At 54.5% G+C, this 23,135-nt stretch overlaps 1 protein-coding gene across 1 annotated transcript in view; it reads right to left on the bottom strand.

Moving 5' to 3' along the window:
* KIAA1614 overlaps positions 1–19,959 on the bottom strand; it is a 38,672-nt gene extending 18,713 nt beyond the window's left edge. Inside the window, exons 1-4 of the mRNA XM_015122477.3 lie at positions 19,263–19,959; positions 15,340–16,286; positions 14,527–14,590; positions 4,316–4,459 (exon numbers count right to left, since the gene is read on the bottom strand). Coding sequence (XP_014977963.3) covers positions 4,316–4,459; positions 14,527–14,590; positions 15,340–16,286; positions 19,263–19,312 — 1,205 coding nt within the window. The 5' untranslated portion in view covers positions 19,313–19,959. The remainder of the gene's footprint in view (positions 1–4,315; positions 4,460–14,526; positions 14,591–15,339; positions 16,287–19,262) is intronic.
* Between the last annotated feature and the right edge of the window lie 3,176 nt (positions 19,960–23,135).

Genomic DNA, 23,135 nt, shown 5'->3' with positions numbered 1-23,135 from the left:
ACAATGTTGTAATTTCTTTTAAAATCAGAAGAAAATACACTTTTGGGTCAAAGAAAACATTTTAATATAGAATGACGTATTTACCTTTCAACCAGCATGGTCATGAAATATATATTTTTTAATGTTTTTGTATGGAGCAAGAGGCCCATGAAGGCAAAAGTGCTAGGGCCCCCAAAAGTCACATCGCAGCCCTGCTTTCAGAGAGGCCTTTGTAGCTACGTAGGCTATAAGATATGTGGGCTAGTGAGCAGGACGCCCGCTGCTGAAGACGGTGCAGGATCTCACTACTCATCTCAACACGGCCGTGGGGAGGCCCCGCTGAGATTAATAACTGTGGTGGTGATAATTTTCTGTTGGGGATTGTAAAGCGCTGGGACTCTGAGCCCCAGAGAGCCCACGCGAGGATTCTGGCCCCTATCCGCACTTGTATCTAGGTCAGCTGTGGGGTCCCTGTTCATGTGGCACTCACGGTCAGCTCTTCAGAAGCACGCTTCCCTCCCCATAGCCCCTGAAAGGAAGACTCCATCCAGAGAAACAGCCTCCCTCACCCCCACCCCAGAAACAGGAGGTTCCCTGCTGAGCAGATGCTTTACCCCCACTGCACAGAAAGGATCCCTTCCCAGCCCGGCCGACCCAATGCAGGGAAAGGCCCACGGGGAGATTCTGCACACAGTTTCACACAACGACCCCTCCACAGGTCCCAAGAGCTAGTGCCCTGTCTGCTGGCAGGACGTGAGCTGTAATTTCTAGGGAGGAAAAGAGTCCAGCTTTAAAGGCAGTGCGGTCCTAATCTAACAAAGGAGCCCAGGTCCCATGAGCCACATTAGTGGTCTTAACTTTCACACACAGGATGGTGAGCAATCCTGGAATTCACTGCAGAGGCAGACATTTTTGTTCTAAAAAGAGAAATTAAGGAGCGCTTAATCACATAAGGTGCTTTCAACCCAATTATTCAAACCCAGAAGCCCCCACCAGCAGTGTCAGCAACAGTGTGTAAAGGCAGGATGAGGATTTTGGAGACAAGTGCAGGACGAATGAGGCAGCTAAGCGGTGAGCAAATCCCATGCCTGCCAAGTTCTCAAGGTGACGCTCCACAGAGGCCCCAGCAGTCACTCCTGTAGGGGAGGATCCCACCACAGTCCTGCAGACATATGGCTTCACAGGGACCCCTTGCCAGAGTCCCTCTTTCCATAGCATTGCTTCCCTAACCATACAATCAATGTGATGTATGCAAGCTCTGCAGTCTCAACACAGCCACTCTCTCTGACCTGGGACAGTGGCACTTACAGTGTCACCTCCCAGCCCTGCCTCTTGCTGACATGTCCTGTCCTCCTGCCAACAGAAACACCAATCTAGGCATGTCTAGCCCCTATACGGCAAGATCTTGTGCTTCCAGGAGCTGCTCCATTTCTGTATTAATTTATTTCCAGAAAAATGCAGCTGCTGCTACCTCTTCACCTCCTGGAATCCCTGTCTGTTCAGGCTTGCCCCAGCTGCCTCTAGCCAGACCTAGGGTAAAGAAGGCCCTCTGAGACAGCTCTTCCTGCCCCTCCTCTTCCATCACCTTTCACCAAGCGGCTCTTTAGAAGTGATGCATCTGGGCTAGGGATGGGGCCTCCTGCATCTAACTGAGACCTGGGGCCTGTGTGCCATTGCCATGTTAACTCAGCATGGCCCTCCAGGGTGATCTGACGGAGCGTAACCTTTAGAAGCATCTGCAGCAAGCCATCTGGCGTTGATTTTTCAGCTATACCCTCTGAGGATTCGCCAGCGCTGCCAAGTCATAGTAATTCTTTTCTGGACACGGCAGCTGCTAAAGTGGGTCACCTTGCAATTCTATAGCATTTCTATGGCCTGGAGACAGCCTGCAAAAGGGAGCCTACTTTAAAGTTAGTGATTGGGGTTGTTCTGAGCTGTTAAAGTGATCTGAGGAAGAAGTGTCCAAGAGGACCTTTACACAATGCAATCTGTTTTGTAGATAGTCTTGATTATTTTGAGGCTATCCGACCTAACCTAAATGCCTCTACAAAGCACAACAGGAGAGTTTCTTGGAAGTCTAAGGTTTCTCACCATATGTATGTGAAGAAGAAGAATAGTTAGGATGCCCTGAAGAAGCCATGCCCGTTCTTTTTTTTTTTTTGAGACAGAGTCTCGCTCTGTCGCCCACACTAGAGTGCAGTGGTGTGATCTCGGCTCACTGCAACCTCCGCCTCCCAGGTTCAAATGATTCTCCTGCCTCAGCCTCCCGAGTAGCTGGGACTACAGGAGCCCACCATCACGCCCAGCTAATTTTTTGTATTTTTAGTAGAGACAGGGTTTCACTGCGTTAGCCAGGATGATCTCAATCTCCTGACCTTGTGATCTGCCCGCCTTGGCCTCCCAAAGTGGTGGGATTACAGGCATGAGCCACCGCACCCGGCCAACCATGCCCATTCCTAATGAGTACCCTCCATCTAGAGAGAGAGGCAAGGCCCAAAATGTGGAAATACAAGGACAGTCTGTTTGGCATCCCTTGCCAGGGTTTAGGGTCTTCTGAGCCTCTCTTCTAAGGGTCACAATGACCTCTGCTCATGAAGGAGTCATCTCAGTGATTCCATAAAGGTCCTTAGCCTTTAATGAGCAGTTCGGCACCCTCCATCAAAGAGCAGGTGGTCCAGTTCCACCAAGATCCCTGCTCCCTAAGAACGCCTGCTCCCTCCAGTGCCACGTGGTGATTCAAACAGGCAGATGCAGCATGTCCACCATGCCAATGAAGCCACAGACTTTGCTAGCTGCAGAAGTGGTCCTGCTTGGGCCTGGTGAGACCTGGCATAGCCTGGCAGCCTCATCTCAGGCCCAGGTGCATGACTGGAAGACAGCCCTGTGTGGTGGTAAAGTCCACGTGTAAGTGATTCTTCAAGGTGTACCATAGGCAGGAAGATGGGGATGCAGCGTGCTGCTCAGGGGGCAGTCATGTGTGTGATGTGCTGGTCTGAATGTCCTTAACCTTGTTGATTTCCTACCTCTTTACTTCTGACAAGCTCACCCTTACCATGGCTGTAGCATTATGAAATCAGGGATGACGTCCAGATCTTCAGTTCTGATCTCTCCTCCTCTAAAGATCCTGTATCCACCTGCCTGGTGCTCATTTCCAGTGGATGTTCGGGGAGCGCCTCTGCCTCCAATGCCTGACCCTGCACTGAGGCCTCGCCCCCACCAAACACGCAGACACCGAGTCAGAACCCTGGGCTCATTCCAGATTCCTCCCTTCTCACACCGCCCACACCCCTGCAACTAAATGAGAAGTGGTTAGAGCTCACAGTTTTTGCGTGGCGGGTGCTGTTCTAAACTTCACGTGTGTTAGCTCACATCACCCCACAGACCCTGTAAGACAGGCACTATTACAATTCCCATTTCGTGGGTGAGGAAACTGAGGCACAGAGACTTCCGCAGAGACACCCAGCTAAGTGCCAGAACCAGAAGTCAAGCCCGCGTGGTCTGGCTCTAGGTGCTGCACTCCTTTGTCACCTCACTAAGCCTGCTTGCTTCTGGTGCTTGAGGTCTGTGTGAGGTCTCCGGACTCTCCTCTCTGTACTGCTCAGCATGGCCATGGCAGCATCCTCCTCCGCGCACCAGTCTCCCAGATTCAACACATCTCGGCAGCTAGAAAGGCATCACTGAGGTGTGATCGTGCTGCCCCCTGCCCAGAGTCCTCCAGTGGCTCCCAGATATTGCAGCAGACATCCAGTTGTCCAACAGTTCTGCAGGCCTGGAGGCCTCCATGACCTGGCCCAAATGAGCCCTCCAGCCTTCACGCCACAGCCTGCATATCCTTACCCTCTAGCCTGGCTGAATTCCTGAGCACAGCACTTCTGCTCAGTTTCCATCCCCAGGACGCTTACCCTTGCCTCTCTCATCTACCCAGTGCGTATCTACACCTCCGTCAAGCCTCAGCTGAGAAGTCACCTTCTCTCAAGAGCCTCACCTGTCCTTTCCAGGTGGAGTTAACAGTTTCCAGCTCAGCACACACATTTTTCCTCTCTTACACCACAGTCCACAGAATTGAATATCTCTTTGCCTCTCTCCGTGGAGACTGTGACCTCCATGCCCCCAGGGATCCAGATCATGTTTCATTCATCTTTGTATCTCAGTGCCTGACTGCAGGCCCTCAGGAAAGGTGTGTTGACTGACTAAATGATCAAAGCAAGAGCCTTATATGGAAAACACACACGCACAAGGAGTGAGCAGCGGCATTTGGCTAGATCCTACTTCTTCCCACTGCTGACTCCTCCCTGCTATGGCCCTCCCAGGCTAGCCTGGCCCAGGTCCCACTCACCGGCTGCCCTGGGTAATGGTGGGCACGATGTCATGGCTGGCACGGAGGGGCCGGGTCCTGGCCTTCATGCGGGCACGCTGCAGCAGATGCGTGGCTTCCTCATGCCTGGGGCTCAGCACAGGCTCCGGCTTGGGACCAACGGTCCTGCAGGGTGGCACACAGGCCAGGGTGGAGGGGGAGGGATTAGAAGAAAATAATGCGGATTAGGAGGGCTTTAGCAGTGTTAAGCACTGGCTCTGCCAGAAAAAGCGCTGCATGCGCAGCCTTCCTCCTCTAGCACCCACGCACAGGGAACCCAGCCTGGGGGCCTGGGGCCTGGGGCTGGAAAATGGCCCTACGTGGCTCTGGATGGGGGCTGGGGGGCTGGCCTGGCCTTGGACATCTGCTCAGGCACTGGAGGCAGAGACCTCAAGAAGATCTAGAAAGGGTGGGAGAGTCTCCAGATTATTCTATTGTTCCTTCCCCAGGCAGACAGCAGGAGCTATCTGGGAGGAGGAGGGAGAAAGGGCTTGGGGTTGTTGGGCTGGGCCTGTGCCCAGACAGATGGTCTCTCCACGCATCACCTCTCTCTCCTTCTGTCTCTCTGCACCCACACACAGCACCACACTAGTTCCCCCTGCAGATGCAAAGAATCAGGGCTCTGTCCAGCATAGATTGGGCCCTTTGGGGGAATGGCATTTTTATAAATCCTGGTGTTTTCTTGCCTTAGTCCCAATCCAAAACCATCAGGCACCAGCTCAGGGCTCACAGGCTCACGGCTGAGAGACATTAAGCTGGACCCAAACCAAGTCAGCAAATGGCTTGATTTTCGTAATAATAAGGGTCCTCCACTAGCCCCCACCCCCTACCAGATGTGCCGCCTCCCTGGCCAGTCCAGAGTTGCAGAAAATGACAGCAGTCCTTTTTCAAAGCTGTCTCTCAGCCAGTGACACACAGCCTGCGCTGGGTTACAGCTATAACAGCAACCCACAATCTCCCACTGACAAGCCGTCGTTCTCCACGGAGCTTGCTCTCCGCAGCCAGGCTGGCCGAGGGCAGGTGTTCTCCCCACTTGACAGATGAGGGTGTCCAGAGCAGAGAGGAACACTGGCACATTGTTCAAGGTCGAACCTCAATTGCAAGCTGAGCAGAGCACACGACAGCCAGCCCACTGCCTCCAGCATCGTTCCGCACCCTCTGTCCCCTCCCGCCTTGGGTCTCAGGGCAGGCAGAGGATGTTTGTAGCTGGGGCCAGACACGCTCTTCGGGGTAACTTCATCATCCCCACTGGCTGCCCCTGTCCTCACCGTCACATATGCTGGGCTGTCCTCAACAGTGAGGGTCCACAGGGCTCCAGCAGGTCCTGATCTCAGACCTGCAGCCCCTCACCCCACCCTGTATTCAACATGAAAAAGGGGGCCTGGTCCTGACTAGGGGAAGGGACCAGGCAGTTTTCTTGGATGACAGAGATGTGAGTGGAAATGGCACAGCTCTGAGGCCTCCAAGGAGGGCTTCCTTGGACATCCTTGGACAAACTCTGGGCAGACTCTGATTTCTTTTCTTGTTTCCTTTTCTTTTTCTTCTCACTATTTGCATCGAACCCTGCTTTGAGGCCGCTGGGGAGCAGGAGGAGACTGCTAGAAGAAAGGCACCATCTGTGCCTGTGAACCCTGGCAGGGCCCAGGCATGGCTTTGGAACAAGGAGGGCTTTACTGGAGTGATGTGAAAGCGAATCTCCAGGCCCGCTGCCCCATGAAGCCTGCTTTGGCAGGAGAGGCCTCCCTCTGCACAGCCTCCCGAGCAGACAGCTCCTCCAAGGTGGCTGAGAGCAGCTGTGCTCCCTGGGGCTCTTGCTCCAACAGCAGAGATAATGAGGTTACCAGCCCAGAGAGGCGCCCCTGCAGCCGTGGGCCTCTGGCTGCCAGCCCACACACTCGGAGCCTTCCGGTGACAGCTGTGGTTCCACGGCTGTCGGAGGGCATTTGTCACAAGACTGGTGGGCAGGCAGCAGGGCGCCCAGGCAGCTGGCCAGATGCTGCCAGGATCAGCCTTGCCCCCAGGTTTTTAAGCCATTTTCCAGCTTTGCTATTTCCTTTCTGCTCCCTCCTCTTGGAGCTGTTACTTTTTTTTTTTTTTTTTCTTCTCATCTGCTGTCTTGCTTCAGTTCCTGGCAGAGAAGCTGGTTCTCCACTGATTAGAAAAGCAGGGCTTTTTAGGTGCCTGGAGGCATCCATGCAGTACCACACTGAGCACAGAGGAGTGGCAGTCACCTTCACAGCCTTCAGCCAAGGTCACTGTGCACCCTGGGGAAGCGGGGGCCTGACCAGCCCTGTGGAGGGAGGGAGTAAGCAGGAGAAATGGGGTGGGTGCTGAGTCTGTCCCGTCTCACTGCCCACCTTCAGCTCCCACAGTTGCTCTGGAAAATTCCTAGAAGGGCTGGGGTGGTCAGTGCCATGGCCAGGCAAAGGCAGTTCCCACCTAAGAATAGACGGCTTTTGCCACTCTCTTGAAAGCCTGCACTTCTGGAGCTCATTAGCTCAGAGGGTGGAGCATAGGAATAAAGTGGCTGAGTGCTTTTCCTCCCTGGGCCTCAGTTTCCCCAGCTGCAAGCAGTGGGGACTGGAGAGGGGAGAGGACTCACAGTGCTACCCTGTGAGCCCAGATCTTCGGCCACATAGTCTGATATGCCATAAGGTGGGGTATGGGATTTCGAGGTTCCCCCCTTGGGGGAGGTCCCACAACAGATGTTTGGCCCCCACCAAGTGGCAGAGCCTGTAAAGAACTCATTGTTGAGGAAAACTAGAGTTCCATTAGTGTATGCTGGCCCTTCCCCCACCCCTCCAGCCACCTGTGTCCTCCACTGGTTCACAAGGACAAAGGGCGGCGTGCGGTCCCCTCCTGCTCTGGGTACTCCCGTCTCGGCCAGTTTCCTGGTGGAGGGACAGGCTTAGCTATGGCTTTGCTCTCCCTCCAGCCAGCTGGGGCAGGAGAACCACCATTGCTCTCCTAGCCAAGGAGGTCAAGGGGACAGAGTGGCCTTCTTCTGCAGCCATCAAAATCCTGGATTAAAATAATAAGCTCAGCGAGTCTGTGTTCAACCCTTTCAACTCAGGTACATGGATGGAGAAATCATTGGGAATATACAGGGATCTGCCGCTTCCCAGGTTCCAGGATGCACCCAGTAGAGGGAGAATATGGAGCGTACAGAACATAGATAAACTTTTCTACTTAGCATTTGTTCCACGTTTGCGTATTTGAAAGCTTTCTGATGACCATGGATAGAGTGATTCTGTGTGCAATTTTCTGAATGGGGGGAAGTGGAAAAGGTGCACCTGGAACTGGTTCTGGGTCATGTGCTCCATGAGGGCAGGGACCTAGCCTCAGACTGTCAGCTTGGTTGCACCGGTCCCTTCTTCCCAGGTCTGCAGGACATGGACAGGACCCAGCCTAGAGTGGCGGGGAAGTGTGTGGCTTGGGGGCAGCCTGCCTGGGGTTCTACCCTGGACAGCCACTTCCTAGCTGTGTCACCCTGGCAGGTTACTTAGGAGTTCAGCCTCAGTTTCCCTATCTGCTAAATAAGGGCCCAGTTGTTAAGATAAGTGAGAGTGGCTCCTTTAAAAGAGATGAGCACAGAGCTGGGCTCTTGGTAAGAGTCTGTAAATGTTAGCATTTATTATCATTATTTTATCATTAGCACCATTGTTTTGTGAAATTACTCTCACCCCCTTACTAAGCAAAGGATGGAATCCCCGAACATGTACTAAAGTCACCTGCAAAGAGATCACCTTGTCATCAGCAAGGAGAAGGCATGTTTGAAGTGACAAACACCATCTTGTAGCTGGAGGGGGCCTGGTGGCTTTGCTCTGGACTTTGAAAAGCCTTTGACAGGGCTCCATAGAAAAGGTGGTTTCCATAGGATAGAAAACAGGAGGTGGCCGGCTGGTCGTGGAGGAAAGCTGACTCCCAGACAGGCAATAGGCCCTCCTGTCAATGGAGAAGGAGGAGTGGGAGTCCTTAGGAACGGCAGCTGGGAGAACCCACCTCCTGCAACACGTTCAAAAGGATCTGTGTGGAGGCCTGCGGTGTGCACCTAAGATGCCGCCTTCCGAGGACAGCAGAACCACCCTGTTCCTGCCTTCCGGAAGATGGACAGATTCCCTGCTGAGCCCCAGAAGGAGGCTTCGGGCTGCCCCTTTGGTGAGAACCTCCTGGCCTCAGGTGTGGGACCTGGGTGGCCACAGAGGAGGCGGGTGTCTGAGATGCCCTCAGATGGGGGACCAGTGGCCTGTTCAACTCTGGTGGGCAGGGGAGAGGGTTTCCTTTCCTAGAATTTCAGATGAGCTCCCACAAGATGAATGGCCTTGGGTAAATGGACTTTCTTGAGCTCCTTGATTGGTCAAGATTGGGACCATCATGAGATTTTTCATGTGTGGTGTGTATGTGGGCGTGGCAATGACGCAGCATGGGACAGGGTATCTGGAGGCTCCAGGTGGCACTGGGTTTGTGGTAGGGCTTCCTTCTCCACCCACGGTCAGACACTGGGAGCGTGTTAAGTATCCGAAAACATTGTTGAGTGGTTACATTTAATTTTTTCTTTTGCTTTAGTCTCGGTGGGACTAGGAGTGGTAAGGGGGCTTTCCTCTGTGTGTGTATATCAGTGGGGTGGGATGGGAGCTGGGGGTGGTAAGGACAGGCAGGGGCTCAGCCGTTCTTGGTTACACCCGTGCCCTGGGGTGTTCTCAGGCACCTCTATAGCCCTGGGCATGCTGGGGTGGTGCCAGAGTGTCTCTTCTCCTGCACTCAGCCGGGACTCCCCATGCCTCCTTGCTGAGCCCTCACTCACACTCTGTACTACGTGCCTCTGTCAGACATTTCTGAGAGCCTTTTCCCTGCACACACTTGCAGGCACTGGGTACCGGAGACAACAACAGCACAGTTCTTGCCCCAGGAGCTCAGGGAGGAGATACACCAGTGCCAGCTATGGCTGCAGCCGGTGCAGGGCACAGTGAGAGCAAAAGTGACCAGTTCCATGTGAAATTGCACTGGATCACACCCAGTGGCCGGCTCGCAGGGGAGCTCTGTGCTTCTGTGATCTAATAAATATGGATTTGATCCCTGCTCTTGGCGCCTGGCACACAGCTCCTAAACCCTTGGAATCTCAGGAATGATCAGAGTGTCTTTTGTATGGTAATGAGACGGCTGGTGGCTGAGCGTCCCTAGATAGCTTCGGGATGTGGGCTGGTCACCAGAAAGACCAATCATTTTGAGGGTTGGAACATTCAGTCCCACCCCCTAACCTCTGGCAGGGGAGAGGGGCTGAAGTTTGAGCTGACTCCCAGTGGCCAATGATATAATCAATCATGCCTACATAATGAGGCCTCCACAAACACCGAAAGCACTGGCAGGAGAGCTTCGGGACAGCTGGGCTTGTGAAGGTTTCTAGGGGGTGGTGTCCCATCTCCTGTACCTTGCCCCATGTCTCTCCTCACGTGGCTGTTCGTGTCTTTTGTAACATTCTTCATAAGAAATAGGTAAATGCAAGTCAAGTGTTTCCCTGCATTCTGTGAGCCGTCCTATAAAATTAAACCCAAGGAAGGCACAGTGGGAACCCCGATTTATAGCTAGTTGGTCCGAAATGCAGGTCACAACCTGGGACTTGCGATTGGCATCTGCAGTGGGCGCAGTCCTGTGGAACCGAGCCCTCAACCTGTGGGGCCCGATCCTATCTGCAGGCAGACAGCGTCGGAACTGGGTGGAATCAGAGGGCAGCCAGCTGGGTCGGCCAGAGCGTTGCTTGGCGTGCGGGAAACACCTGCGCACGCTCTGGCGGCTCGAGGCGAAGCGCTCTGCGCTGTGTCGAGTGTGTGAAAGTAGGAAAAACATTTTGTTTTTTCCCATCTCAGTTTCCAAAAATGCTAATTAACATATTAAGCTTTAAAAGCTTGAGATTTTTCTCACAGCTGTGGGCCTGACCACTTGAACCACAGGCCAAGCCCCTGAAATTCTTTAGGGCCGCCTGTCTTTAACTTAGAGTCTAGAAACTGCTTCAGGGGAGGGAGTTTTGACCCCCCAGGAATCCCAGCAGGGGCCTGAAGATCGGGACCCACCCTCCCCTCTCCTTCCCCCTCCCCTGCCCCCCTGCGGCGTGTGAAGTGTTTTGGTCCAACGATCACTCACAGGGGTTCCCTGAAGGGTGTGTACACCGGGGACTGGGCTTGTGGATCCCCACAGGGGCACGACTCCACCACATGAACGAGGGGAAAATAACCTAGGATGTTCCCTGCGCTTCCCTCATCACTAGGGCACACATAAAACAAAATGGAGACCTCTGCTCCCTTCTCCCCACAGCGACCAGTAACTAAAGGCCCTGCAGACACACTCAGGACCTGGGGCCTCCTAAATTACACGCACACACAGAAGGTTCTGATTTGCGTGACCTGGGCCACGCAGCAGCACCGTCTCCACGGAGATGGCCGAGGAGGCCAAGGGCCTAGGGCCGGCCGCCCTGGCGTGGGCTCCTGAGCCTCCGAAGTGGATTTGGTGCGAGGTCTGGTGCCAGCATTGCCCTGATTGCTGTGCTCCTCACTGTCACACCCTTTCACTTGCACTGGGTTACTGGGATCCTAAGGTAATCTGCGATCCCAGTATGTCTCTCAGAGGCTCAAGGAAGGGAAGGGGCCAGAGCTGGTACAGAGACAGTGAGAGCACGGCGCCCCCCTATTTCAATGTCCTCCCACTTCTCTCTTATGAGTCCTTCCAGGCACAGATCCCCTTTGCCCTCTGTGAGGCCCAACCTCTCACCTCATCCTCTCTCCCAAAATCCAAACCCCATTTCCTGAATCATCCAATAGTGACCTAGGAGAAAAATAAGCGTATCCCATGGAGTCCATCACCTGCCCTTCTTTGCCCACACTGAGAACAGAGCAGGCTGGGAGGGGAAGGAGACCCCCAGATCCCTAGCCCAAGGCGTGGCCTGTGGGAGCAGGGACAGGGCGGCTTGTGGCAGTGCCGCATGATGGTGAGAGCGCAGCCCTTGGGGCCAGCAGCCCTGAGTGCGAATCCTAGCTCCAATACTTGGCAGCTGGAGGATCCTGGGCAAGTCACTTAACTCCCCCCCAGAGAGGTCTCTCTGTCAGTGAAACAGGAACAATAAATACAATTTGTTATTAGGATATAATGGGAAAGAAGGGACAGCACTTAGCATAGCTCTTGCCACGCAAGAGCTCAAAAATGGCAGCTACTGGCATGGGCTTTTGCCTGCCACTGGGAGGCTCCCGTCCTCCGCAACTGAGCCTTCTTTTGCCCCTCGTTAGAGGGGGCACAACCTTGGGGTTGGCGGCCAGGGGTCTCCTCCGCATCTGACCCTTAGCCTCTAAGGTCCTGAGTGCTTGCCTCCCAGGCTGACTCCTGGTGACTGCCCCTCACAAGCCAGGCCAGCCCCAGCCTGCCCCCAGCCTGCCTGCTGTGTTGAGCTCTGCTGTCACCGTCACATCATGAGCTCCTTGTCCCATTGCCTGCAGAGCAGTAACCATTACGGACACCATCAGATGCATGCCGGGTTAACTTGGTTGTAATGATTATCTGATTGCAACACTTGACTGAATGTGAAGCAGGACCTCAAACCCTCAGAAGATCCAAGGGGCTCATGACCTCATGAGTGAGGTCCTGTGCTTTCCTCCTGCCAGAGCATGTCCTGACTGATATCCTGGGGCCCCCTTCAGGGTGGCCATCAAATGGTCTGCCACAGCCTCAGCATTCTCTGCCCAAGGTCCTAAGCCCCTTAGAACAGACAGTAAGCCCCAGAACCCTGGCCTCGAGTGGCACTCCCGGGGCATAGAGCTGAGGGAAGCTTGCCTTACTCCAGAGGTCTCTTGGGAAGTTCGTTGATACAGAAGTAACATCAATCACTCCATCCTGCTCCGGGGAGAGAGGGAGCCCTGCATGGTCTTGGGGACCACCTTTAATGTCTGCCCAGGAGACGCTGGGATAGAGCCAGGCAGGGAACCCTATCTGAGGGGCTTCAAGACATGGCCCTTCAGCCTGGGCATCTACTCAGCAGGGACCTCACTGCAGAGCGCCAAGTGAGGCCAGCAGGGTACTCGGAATGACTCCCAAACAAGGTGTGTTTCCCCACAACACTCTGTGCCCTGATTGCCGGGCACTCTAAGGGAACATTTTGTTCACACTCTTTGAACAGGGTCCTAAAACTCGCTAAGAGACCTTTTCTCTCTCTCCACACACACAGGCACACACCATACAGTACACAGGTGCGCACACCCGGCCTGAACTCTGAAATGCAGCCCGTGGCTGCTAGAGGCCTGGCAGGTTAAACAACAGCCCAGAGACCCCAGCCCTGAGGCTTCTACACAAGTACCATCTCCTCACAGCACTAAGGGAAAGTCCCTCCTTACCCCACGGTTGAGGTCTCCTCCTTGAAAAGGAGTGGCCCTTATTCCTTAGTATGCAACAGGCCGTCAGGAGCTTTGGCTTCTCCTTTCAGCAGCGACCACTGAGCAGAATCCCCAGTGGCTGTATCTTCCCACTGGGCCCTTCCCTCACCTAGGGAGGAAGTGTGCAGGGGGTGGGAGCAGCTGCAGGCAGAGGCAGCACCACCTCTGCAGTAGAGGGCATCTGCCCCAGCCCTCTCCTCCAGGGCTCCGCACAGAAAGAGGGAAAAAGACAGAAGGCGACTGGAACAGGGGCAGACAGGGGAGCAGAGCCGGCTGAGGCCCAGGGGCCTTTCTGCAGTCACGCTCCTCAACACTGTGGCAGGGCCAGCTGGGGACCAGAGGAGGGCCTGGAAACAGCAGCCAGGGAGGTGGGGGAAGAGATACCTGGCGGAAGGGGAGGCAGCTGTGATTCCAAATCATAAATAGCAAGGGACGAAGGAGCCAGACATCCCCCTCTCCATCAGACCCTTAGGCAAGCCGAAGCCCAATCACATGAACCTGGGCTGCCCTTACTTGGTTAAGGCAGGTGCGGGGGTAGGGACTGCGATGGGCTCAATGTTTGTGTCTCCCCAAGATTCCTATGTTGAAACCATATCCCCAGTGTGAGGGTGTTGGGAGGTGGGGCTTTGGGAGGTGAGTAGGTCATGGGGCACGGCCCTCATGAATGGGATTAGTGCCCTTCTAAGAGGCCCCAGAGGGCTGCCTTGCCCCTTCCTCCACCCGAGGGCACAGCGAGAAGGCACCATCTATGAATCAACCACAGGCAGTCCTCACCAGACACTGAATCTGCTTGTGCCTTGATCCTGGACCTCACAGCCTCCAGAGCTGTGGGCAGTAAGTTCCTGTTGTTAGTAAGTCGCCCAGCCTGTATAGGCTTTTTGTTATAGCAGCCCAAATAGACTAAGACAGAGGTCTGTCCACACTTTCTAGAGGGCGGTTCTAACTGAGTGGGATTTGTGCAGGAGCTGCCTTACACCAGTGCAGCAACCGTGTCGACCTCTGCCCTCCGCAGAAACCACAAGACCTCGCGGAGGCTGACATCACCAGACAGCTGGGGAAACCTCTCAGCCTTGTGGACCAGGACCCTGGCAAAGACTGAGGCTGGGTTCAACCTCTGTGCAGGCGCCAGCTGCAGTCAGGCCTGCAGATGGCCCCACTCCCACCTTGAGTGTACTCTTCTCACCCTGCCTGGCTCAGGACATTGCCCATGAAGGACAGGTAGCCCCATTTCCCCCGCTACACCTCGGTGGGTCCAGCTTCCCCAAAATATTTGGTGGAGGGGCTGGAGCGAAGGCCGCGGGATAGCACGGTAAGGTAGGAGGTGAAATCTTTGACATGATCCCAGCACAACCCCTTGACTGGGAATGGAATTGGGGTAAGGCTTTGTACATTTTCCCCAAGGATTTTCACACCCATGATCTCACTTCGGCCTCACAATGGTCCTGTGAAGTGAACCTGACAGATGCTAGTTCCCCAACTTTACAGATAAGGAGGCCTGGGCAAGGGAAATGGCTCCACAGACATGGAACGGGGAGTTAGCAATGCGCTTTGTTCCCTGGTGGTTTGGCTTAAGTAGCAGAGAAGCACCAGCTGGGGGATGTGGCGGTGGGGGTTACTGGCAGTTTCTACAGGGTCTCAGGGATGATGGTGCCCCCTGGTCTGCTGGTGCAGGAGTCTGCCTGCCCTCTCATTTTGGGACGTCTCCTACTGTCCTGATGCTGAGTAAACAGAGGGACCATGGTGAGGAGGGAGGGAGAGATAATGTGGGCTCTGAGCTCTTACCTGTTCTGGCCGGAGTCCTGCAAGGAGGTGCCCAAGGCCCAGTCCACATCCCCCACTGGTCGCTCTAAGATCCAGAACAGAAGCAGAGATCAGGACAGAGCCAGAAACAGGGCTCTCAGCTGCCACTTAGTGAACACTGAGGAGAAGGGTTTCTCCAGAAGCAACTTACTCCCCAGATAAATCCAACACCTTGCCTGAAAATTGGAGGCCGAGCCTGTCACGATGACTGCTGTGGACACAGCCATATGCTGAGAGGACCACATGCCTGGGCTCAGGCACGCGGTGATGAATGAGCTTGTGAGATTTTGGAATGAGAAGGCAGGAGGGGAAAGAGGCTGTCCTCTTGGGTCTGGACACTTGTACATCCCATTGGTGCTACCGTCTGAGCTCAGCCCAGCTGCTAGAACGCTCAGCCTCCTTTTAGGAAGGGGTTCCTGTCTGCTTGCCCCACCAGAGGGTCCTCACTGAGGGTGAGGGCATGTCACTGGAGGGAGAGGCCAAAAGCCACTCCGGAAAGGAATCCAAGCCGCAAGGAAGACATCATTGGCCTCTAACCCCAAGCACACAGGGTGGCCTCCCACTGGTCTGCAGGGTCACTGGGGGCTTCAGCAGACAGGCTGCCTGTGAGGCTGCAAAGAATCTATGTCAGAGCCAAGAATAAGAGGCCATCCTGATGATTCTGCGGACAGGCAGCTGTCAGGCTCTCCCTCCTTTCCTGCCCCATTCCCTCTGTGGGACCCCTTCCTCCCCTTTTCCTCCCTCTGGATTCCCTCCTGCTCCCTCCACCACCTGGACCTCCATAGTAAGCTTCACCTGGTGCAGCTGTGTCCCAGGACGGAGTCCGGGCGGGGGTTCCCGCCTTGCGGGGGCTCTGCCCAGAAACACTGAGCATCTCCTGCAGCAACAGGCGGTTTCTCTCCACCCGATCAGACAGGGACAAGGCACTGCTCCCGGTGCCCAGAGCCTCCAGGTCTCCAGCTCTCCAGCGCTCGCCCAGTAGGGCTGTCCCGGGGACAGATTCCTCCTCAGAGGTCAGGGATGTGCTATCCAGATCTGCATCTGTGACCACACCATCTGGAAAACGGGAGGACCTTCCTGTCCTCGGGCTGGGAATGTGGATGATTTTGTTACAAGGACCAGGATCCCCAGGCCGTCCGGGAGTAACTCCATGGATGGGGCTCTCTTGCAAAGAGCTGGGCCCCAGCAGCGGACCTCTCTCATGGTCAGGCAGCGTCCATTCGGCTTCTGGAGGCCACGGGCTCCCCCTGTTGCAGTACTCACGCCCAGGGGCAGGCGGCCTGGGAGGCCCGGGGCCCCCATCCCTGGCGGGTTCCTCCTCATTGACGCCGCCGTCCAGCTGCCTATCAGGCAGGTTTTGGGTATGAGGAGCCACCACAGTATCTGGCAGGAAAGGCCCCTCCGATGAAGTCCCGGCTCCCCCTGCCTTGCCTTGTCTGCATTTGGGTTTCTTGGGGGATGACCGCTCATGGGAAGCAGAGCAAGGGCTCACTCCCTGTTTGGCTGCTGTCATCTTCTCCTTCAAAGCCCTCACCTTGGATTCCAGCACAGAGGGGCCTTGGAGCTGTACCCCCCATACTCTGGGAGGCCGGGGGGCCATCGGGCTGGATGTTCTGTTTTCCTGAGGGCAAGGCCAGGGTCTTGGGGGGTGTCCATTATCCATTTGTGGCTCAAGACCACTCCACTCCACAGCTGAGGTCCCCTCCACGGGGCTGGCTCTTCCACTTCCTGTCTTGGGCCCTCTGGAGGAGAAAACAGACAGAGCTCCTGAGACCCAGCACAGGACAAACCCCCACAACCTCCCGGGGCCCCAAAGTGTCTTGGTGTTGAGTCCTGTCCAGATGAAAGTAACCTGGAGACAGAGCAGGGCATGCCCTCTAGATCAGTGGTCCCCAACCTTTTTGGCACCAGAGGGACTGATTTCATGGAAGACAGTTTTTCCACGTATCGGGGGCAGGGTGGAGTGCAATGGTTTTGGAAGGAAACTGTTCCACCTTACATCATGAGGCATTAGATTCTCATAAGGAGCTTGCACCCTGGCCCCCTCACATGCGCGGTTCACAGTAACATTTGTGCTCCTATGAAAATCTAATGCCGCCGCTGATCTGACAGGAGGCAGAGCTCAGGTGGTAATGCTCACTTGCTCGCTGCCACTCACTTCCTGCTGTGTGGCCTGGTTCCTAATAGGCCACGGACTGCTATGGTCTGTGGACCACTATTGGTTTGTGGCCCGGGGGTTGGGGACGCCTGCTATTGATAATGTGAAAGCACTTTTTTAAAAATGCAAATCATTGAAGAGTGCAAATAAGTTGTTGTTGAATGTTTTCTTCCAAGTCTGAGTAGTGTTCTAGTTTTTCTATCCCCATTTTACAGATGGGCAAAATGAAGCTTCAGAGTACAACTAATCCTATGCCAAATGTGTACCACAGTGAAAACCAGGGTGATTTCCCAGTCCTTGGCCTCTTGCTTTCCTGAAGGGTAGTTTCAGTGGAGGATGCCCGCATCTGCTAACAGGCAACATGCTCTTCCCTCTCCAAGGGGAGCCAATGAGGATGATGGACATCAGGAAGACACCAAGTAGGATCTGACCAAGAAGGTGCTGCATCCAACCTCACCCCTGACCCTTGATGCCCAAGCCACAGGACCACAGTATGGGGTTGAGCTCAAAGGGAGACCTTGACCAGTCCGGAACGCTGATCAGGCATCTGCTCTATGCCAGGCGGGACTGCAAGTGCTTTCAAGCACACTCCCCCCAGTAATCCTGTCCCTAACAGAATGGCGTTATTGACCAGGCACGGTGGCTCACGCCTGTAGTCCCAACACTTTGGGAGGCTGAGGTGGGTGCGTCACTTGAGGTCAGGAATTCGAGACCAGCCTGGCCAACATGGTGAAACCCCATCTCCATTAAAAATACAAAAAATTGGCCAGGCGCGGTGGCTCACACCTGTAATCCCAGCACTTTGGGAGGCTTAGGCGGGTGGATCACTTGGGGTCAGGAGTTTGAAACCAGCCTGGCCAACATGATGAAACCTCACCTCCATTAAAAACATAAAAAATGTGCCAGGCATGGTGGCTCACACCTGTAATCCCAGCACTTTGGGAGGCCGAGGCAGGTGGATCACGAGGCCAGGAGTGCTTCGCGCCTGTAGTCCCAGCTACTCGGGAGGCGCAGGCAGGGTAATTGCTTGAACTCGGGAGGCAGAGGTTGCAGTGAGCCAAGATTGTGCCACTGCACTCCAGCCTGGGCAACAGAGAGAGACTCTGTCTCAAATAAATAAATAAATAAATAAATAAATAAAAGTAAAAAATACAAAAAATTAGCTGGGTGTGGTGGCAGGCACCTGTAGTCCCAGCTACTTGGGAGGCAGAGGCAGGAGAATCACTTGCATCCACGAAGTGGAGGTTATAGTGAGCTGAGATCCCGCCACTGCACTCCAGCCTGGGCGATAGAGCGAGACTGTCTCAAAAAAAAAAAAAAAGGCTTGGTTATATACTTCTACAGATGGAGAAATTGAGGCACAGATTACAACACAGAGGTGCTAAGGGGAGGCCCAGTTTGGAATTCAAAGCTTCTCATTCCAAGCCCAGGCCTTTTCCAAAACATGTAGTGATCACTTAACTCTATTCCCCTTATTCCGTAAATGAGAATGTTCCATCCCCAGAGGTTGGGTGGCTTGCCAGCGCTGCACAGGTCCTTAGCAGCATGGCTGACGTTTACCCCTTCACAAGGAATGAAGGTGAGCAGGGGTTTGACTCAGGGTGTTGCATGCATATCTACGTGCCACAGCATTTTAATGTTGATTCTACCTTCTGAGAAAAATGCAGCTTTAATATCATACATCTAGATGTGCCCTACTTGAAGTAAACTTTGTGCATAAAAATCCGTATGTGTATAAACTTCAAATTAGGAGTTACCCACTTCATAACACTGACCAAGGATTCACCACAAATTCTCTTAAATGGCAAGTCCCTCTGTAGTCGTTTATTACAATTCAATTTATACACAAGCTTTCAGGAATGCACACATTTTATAAAGCAAAATACACGTATAATGCGAAATGTCACATCAGTTTTAAGCCAGTAAAGTTTAAGGATTATCTTTAGGAGGACAGAAATAATTTGTTCTCTGAGTTAATCTAGAATGCAGCAAGTTTCTCTTTGCATCTCCTTCTTCTCTTCTAAAGTCCAATCCAGAAAACAGGGGATTAGAATGTAATATGAGCAATTTGTGTAAGGTTAAAAGAACTTTTTGTTTTTGGGGAGGCTGAAGCCAGAGGAGGCCGGGCTTGAGCCCGGGAGGTAGAGGTTGCAGTGAGCCAAGATCACACCACTGCACTCCAGCCTGGGCGACAGAGCGAGACCCTGGCTCCAAAAAATTAAAGAAAGAATTGTTAATGGGTGAACTGTGGAACAGCATGCCAGAGGCCTTAAAGAATGAGACCCTCCCACTGGAGTCCCCTGGGCATGGGCTTTCGGGAAGATGGGTCAGCTCGGAGCCGCCTGGTTCTGTGGCCCAAGCACTGTGATGTATTTCCTCTAACTCAGAGGGGCCAAACGAAGATGGACGTGAAGGGCAGGCCTCCCCACGACCCTTCCAGCTCTGAGCCTGCAGGAGGCCTGCCTCCCAGTGTCCGGGGCGACCTGGGCTCCCCACTCCGCCGCCCCGCCGGTCCGCCACCCCCGCCCGGCCGGCCTGGCGTTGCTTCCTCTATACTCACTGGGGGCTGCTGCCCGCGGGTTTGGCCGCTGCCGCCTCTGTCCCCTCCATCCCTTGGAGAGGCCAGGCCCTCTCCAGCCCCTTCTCCCTCCCAGGCCCGCTGCCGGGTTCGGGGAGGGACTTCCAGCCCCGAATCCGGGGCCGGAGTGCGGCTCGCAGGCCTCGCCCCTCGGGGCGCGGCCGACCGGGGGTCCGGGACGGCGCCGAGGCCGGGCCAGCTCCCGGCTCTGCGGGCAGCCCCTGGTTCCCGGGTGGGTCCGGCTGGCGCAGCGCCCCGCGGGCCGCACTCCCTCCCGGCGAGAGGAGGGGAAGCGGGGTCGGGCAGGGAAGGCGCCGGCAGAGAAGGAAGTGGCATCGGCTGTCCGTTCGCGGCTTTGCCGTAGAGGGGAGAGCGGCCAAGCCCGCGCCTTCCCGGCCCGCGGCGGGCAGAGGGAGCGGAGCGCGGAGAGGAGGGGCCGCGGGAGGGGCTGGAGGAGCCGGGCCTCGGCCTCCCACCCCGCCCGGAGCCCAGCGGGGCCGCCTCTCCCGCGCCGCGGCCCAGGGAGCGAGTGCCCCCGGCCGTCAGAGGCGCGGGAGGGAAGTCCGGGGCGGCCCCGAGCTTGGGGACGACGGGGCGGTCGCCAGCCTCGCAGGGCGGTGGCCCCTTCCCCGCGGGAAAGCGGGCGCGAGAGCGGAGGCGCGCGGGGCGCACGGAGGACGGGGAGCGCGGGCAGGAGCTGGGGGCGCACCACGTTCTCGCCGGGCTCCGCGCGCCGCTGGTAACCCTACACCCAGGGCTCGCCTTTCGGGGTGGAAGCTGAGGAATGCCTTTTGTGTGGACAAGTTTTCCGGAGGAGCCGGCCGCCCTCTCTGTGGGGCCGTCCATCGCTCCGTGGAGCCGTTTCCTCCGAGACCAAGGTCGATGGTTCCCGCTCTCCAGAGGCATGAGGGAAACCCGGAGGGAACACGGTCCGCGCATCCCATCTGCCCCGGTGCCGGCATTGCCCGCCGCCGCCTTGGGTGGGGACCGGTTCTCAGGGTCCTGGGGACTCCCGAGCAGACCACTTTCCGCAGCGCAGGGCGGGGGTCGCAGCCAGGGACACTCCCTGCAGCCGCGGCCCAAACCAACAGAGCTTACTTTCTCCTTCCACCCAGAGGGGGTGACCGAGCCTCACCTATTTCCAAGCCTAGTTTTTCACAGACGGGAAGCAATAAAAGTGGCCTCAGGAGATTCCGGAAATCTCTACAAAGAGAAAGTGCCCGTTCGTCTTTCCTTCAGCCGACAGGCTTCGCTGTCAAGCATGGGGTAGTTGTGCACCTCCAGATGGCAGAACAGACACAGCAACAGTAAGGGCCGCGCAATGTACCCGTGCAGGCGAGGAGGGGAAGGACGTTTTCTAGAGGGGCTGCCTCTTGAGTAAGGAGGGGGTTACTGTCACAAGGTGAGGAAGGGGCGTCTAGCAGGGCAACAGGAGAGCGGAGCCTGGGGAACTGTGAGTGGATTGGCCTCTTGGCAATTTAGGAGCTTGAGAGATTATCCAGTGCAAACCCTCTGGGTCACAGTACAGGCCCAAGGTTGTGTCAGAGGCTTCGAACCAGAGCGACTCCATCTTGTGTGAGGGTGAGGAAAATGAGGCTGGGACTTGCTGGGCCGCATTCCCAGTGAGTTAGCTATTCACAGCTTCTAGATATTTACGGTTAAGAGGACAAATTAACGTTTACTAAACAGACCTAGACTTAGGAGTGTCCTGATAATCTTGAGAACAGACTCATTCCTAATTATGCTTTAAAGTTAATAATATCGATTATTGCAAAATATAGTAATTTAGAAAATTAATCCTTTATCACAAACCTTTGTAGCAGAGCACATCTCCCCATGATCTTTTTTTATCCTATGGAAGTATTAAGTATTGTACCTAGGGTGGACGCGTTCCTCCTCTTACTTTCCAGAACTCCCTCCTCTGTCTATGGAGTAGCTGTACTTTCACCACTTTACTTTCTTACTAAACTTGCTTTTGCTTTGCACTGTGAACTCACCTTGCCTTTTTTTTTTTTTGAGACAGAGTCTTGCTCTGTTGCCCAGGCTGGAGTGCAGTGGGGCGATCGATTCTCCCCCCTCAGCCTCCTGAGTAGCTGGGACTACAGACATGCACCACCACACCCAGCTAATTTTTGTATTTTTAGTAGAGATGGGGTTTCACCATGTTGGCCAGGCTGATCTCGAACTCCTGACCTCAAGTGATCCACCTGCCTTGGCCTCCCACAGTTCTGGGATTACAGGCATAAGCCACTGTGCCCAGCCTTGCCCCGAATTCTTTCTTGTGAGAGATCCAAGAACCCTCCATTGTGGTCCGGATTGAGACCCCTCTCCTGTAGCAGTTACACAGCTCTGGTGACAGGCGGTCTCCAGGGTCCTGGGTGGCCTCTTCCCTCCCCAAAACTCAGCATGTTCCCAGAACAAGAAGTTCCTCTAACAAAGCATTGGCTGCTTTTGCTTCTTAGTATTGATTGCTTCATAGAGTGGTGCCTGTACTGTTTGCAGAGGGCATACTGGGTACCAGACATTGGCTGAGCAGTTTAAATTCGTTATCTCATATTTCAGCCTTAAGAAGTGGGCACTGGCTATTGTCTCCTTTCTGTAGACACTGAGTGTAAGTGAACGCCCCAGGATCCACAGCTGGGTAAGTGGCAGTCCAGTCTCCTAGACTCCAGGCCCTCATGCCAATACACTGCACAGCATCTGCCTGTTCAACATGGAAAGATTTAGTTTAAAAAAAATCAAAAGATTGGTGAAAAAAATCATGAAGTGCTGTGATACTGAAAATGTGCTGGCACAGTGGCTTGGCCCTTCCTGGCTTATTCCAGCCGTCTAAGTAAAAAGCGCCTCAAGACTCCTTCCTCTCCTGCATGCCCAGTGTTAAGCCTGACAGCAGCAACACTGTTACTATTATTGGGGGCATCCTATGAGCTAAGGCACCCCACGTAGGATCCTTTACATCTTTACAACAGCCACGCAAAATAGGTATAGTGTATCTCCACTTAAGTGATAACGAAATCGAGCTGCAGAGAGGTTAAGTAGCTTGCCTAAGGCCACACAGCTAGTATAGCTAGAATCTGAACCCAGCTCTGTCTGGTTCCAAGATTTTCTGCCTTGCTTCCTCTTTATAGAGGCACCTCTGAATTCAGACTCCACGGCTTCTGCTCCCACCCCCCCCCCCCACCCCCGCAGAAGTTAATGATCTATAAGGCAAGTTTCTGAAAGTTCCAGCAAAGGTTTAATGTTTAAAGAAAACCTGCCTCCCCCCAATCTTTTGAGATGCAAATAATCACTTTCAGTGTATTTGGGTTAAAGCTTTTTTCCGCCTGCCTCCCCCCCTCCCCACCCGCCCACCCAGGGGAGTGGGGCGTCACATCTATACCAAGGCCTTAAAAGCCACCTGTCCTAAAGATACCCATGGGCACATCCTTAGAATGCTGTTGAATTACGACATCTACGTGTCGAGGGCATTCTTGTTCATCTGGATTCTGTTTGGTTTAGCAGATATTTGTTGAGCTCCTATGAAATGTCAGAGACTGCAGAGAAAAAATTTAGCACCGCAGACCCTACTTTTGAGGAATTTCTGGTCGAGTTGGGGAAGGGCAGGCACACACACTTTCTGTATAGGTGCTCCCATCCAGGTCAGCATAAGGTAGTGTAGGGTGCTCACAGAAAAGGCTAGATTGAGGAATGTGTGTTGGGTGAGAAGGGGTACCACGGAGAACTGGGTCTTGGAGAATGAGCAGGAATTAGCCAGACAGAGGGGGAGGGGTGAGAGAAGGCATTTCAGGTAAAGAGATGAGCATAAACACAGGCTCAGAGGTGTGAAACTGCCTAGTTTCAGTGTTACTAAGTGTA

The sequence above is a fragment of the Macaca mulatta genome, chromosome 1, assembly GCF_049350105.2.
Source record: "Macaca mulatta isolate MMU2019108-1 chromosome 1, T2T-MMU8v2.0, whole genome shotgun sequence".
NCBI classification, from domain to species: domain Eukaryota; kingdom Metazoa; phylum Chordata; class Mammalia; order Primates; family Cercopithecidae; genus Macaca; species Macaca mulatta.
The sequence above is the reverse complement of the archived record's forward strand: the minus strand, read 5'-3'. Positions and strand labels throughout refer to the sequence as shown.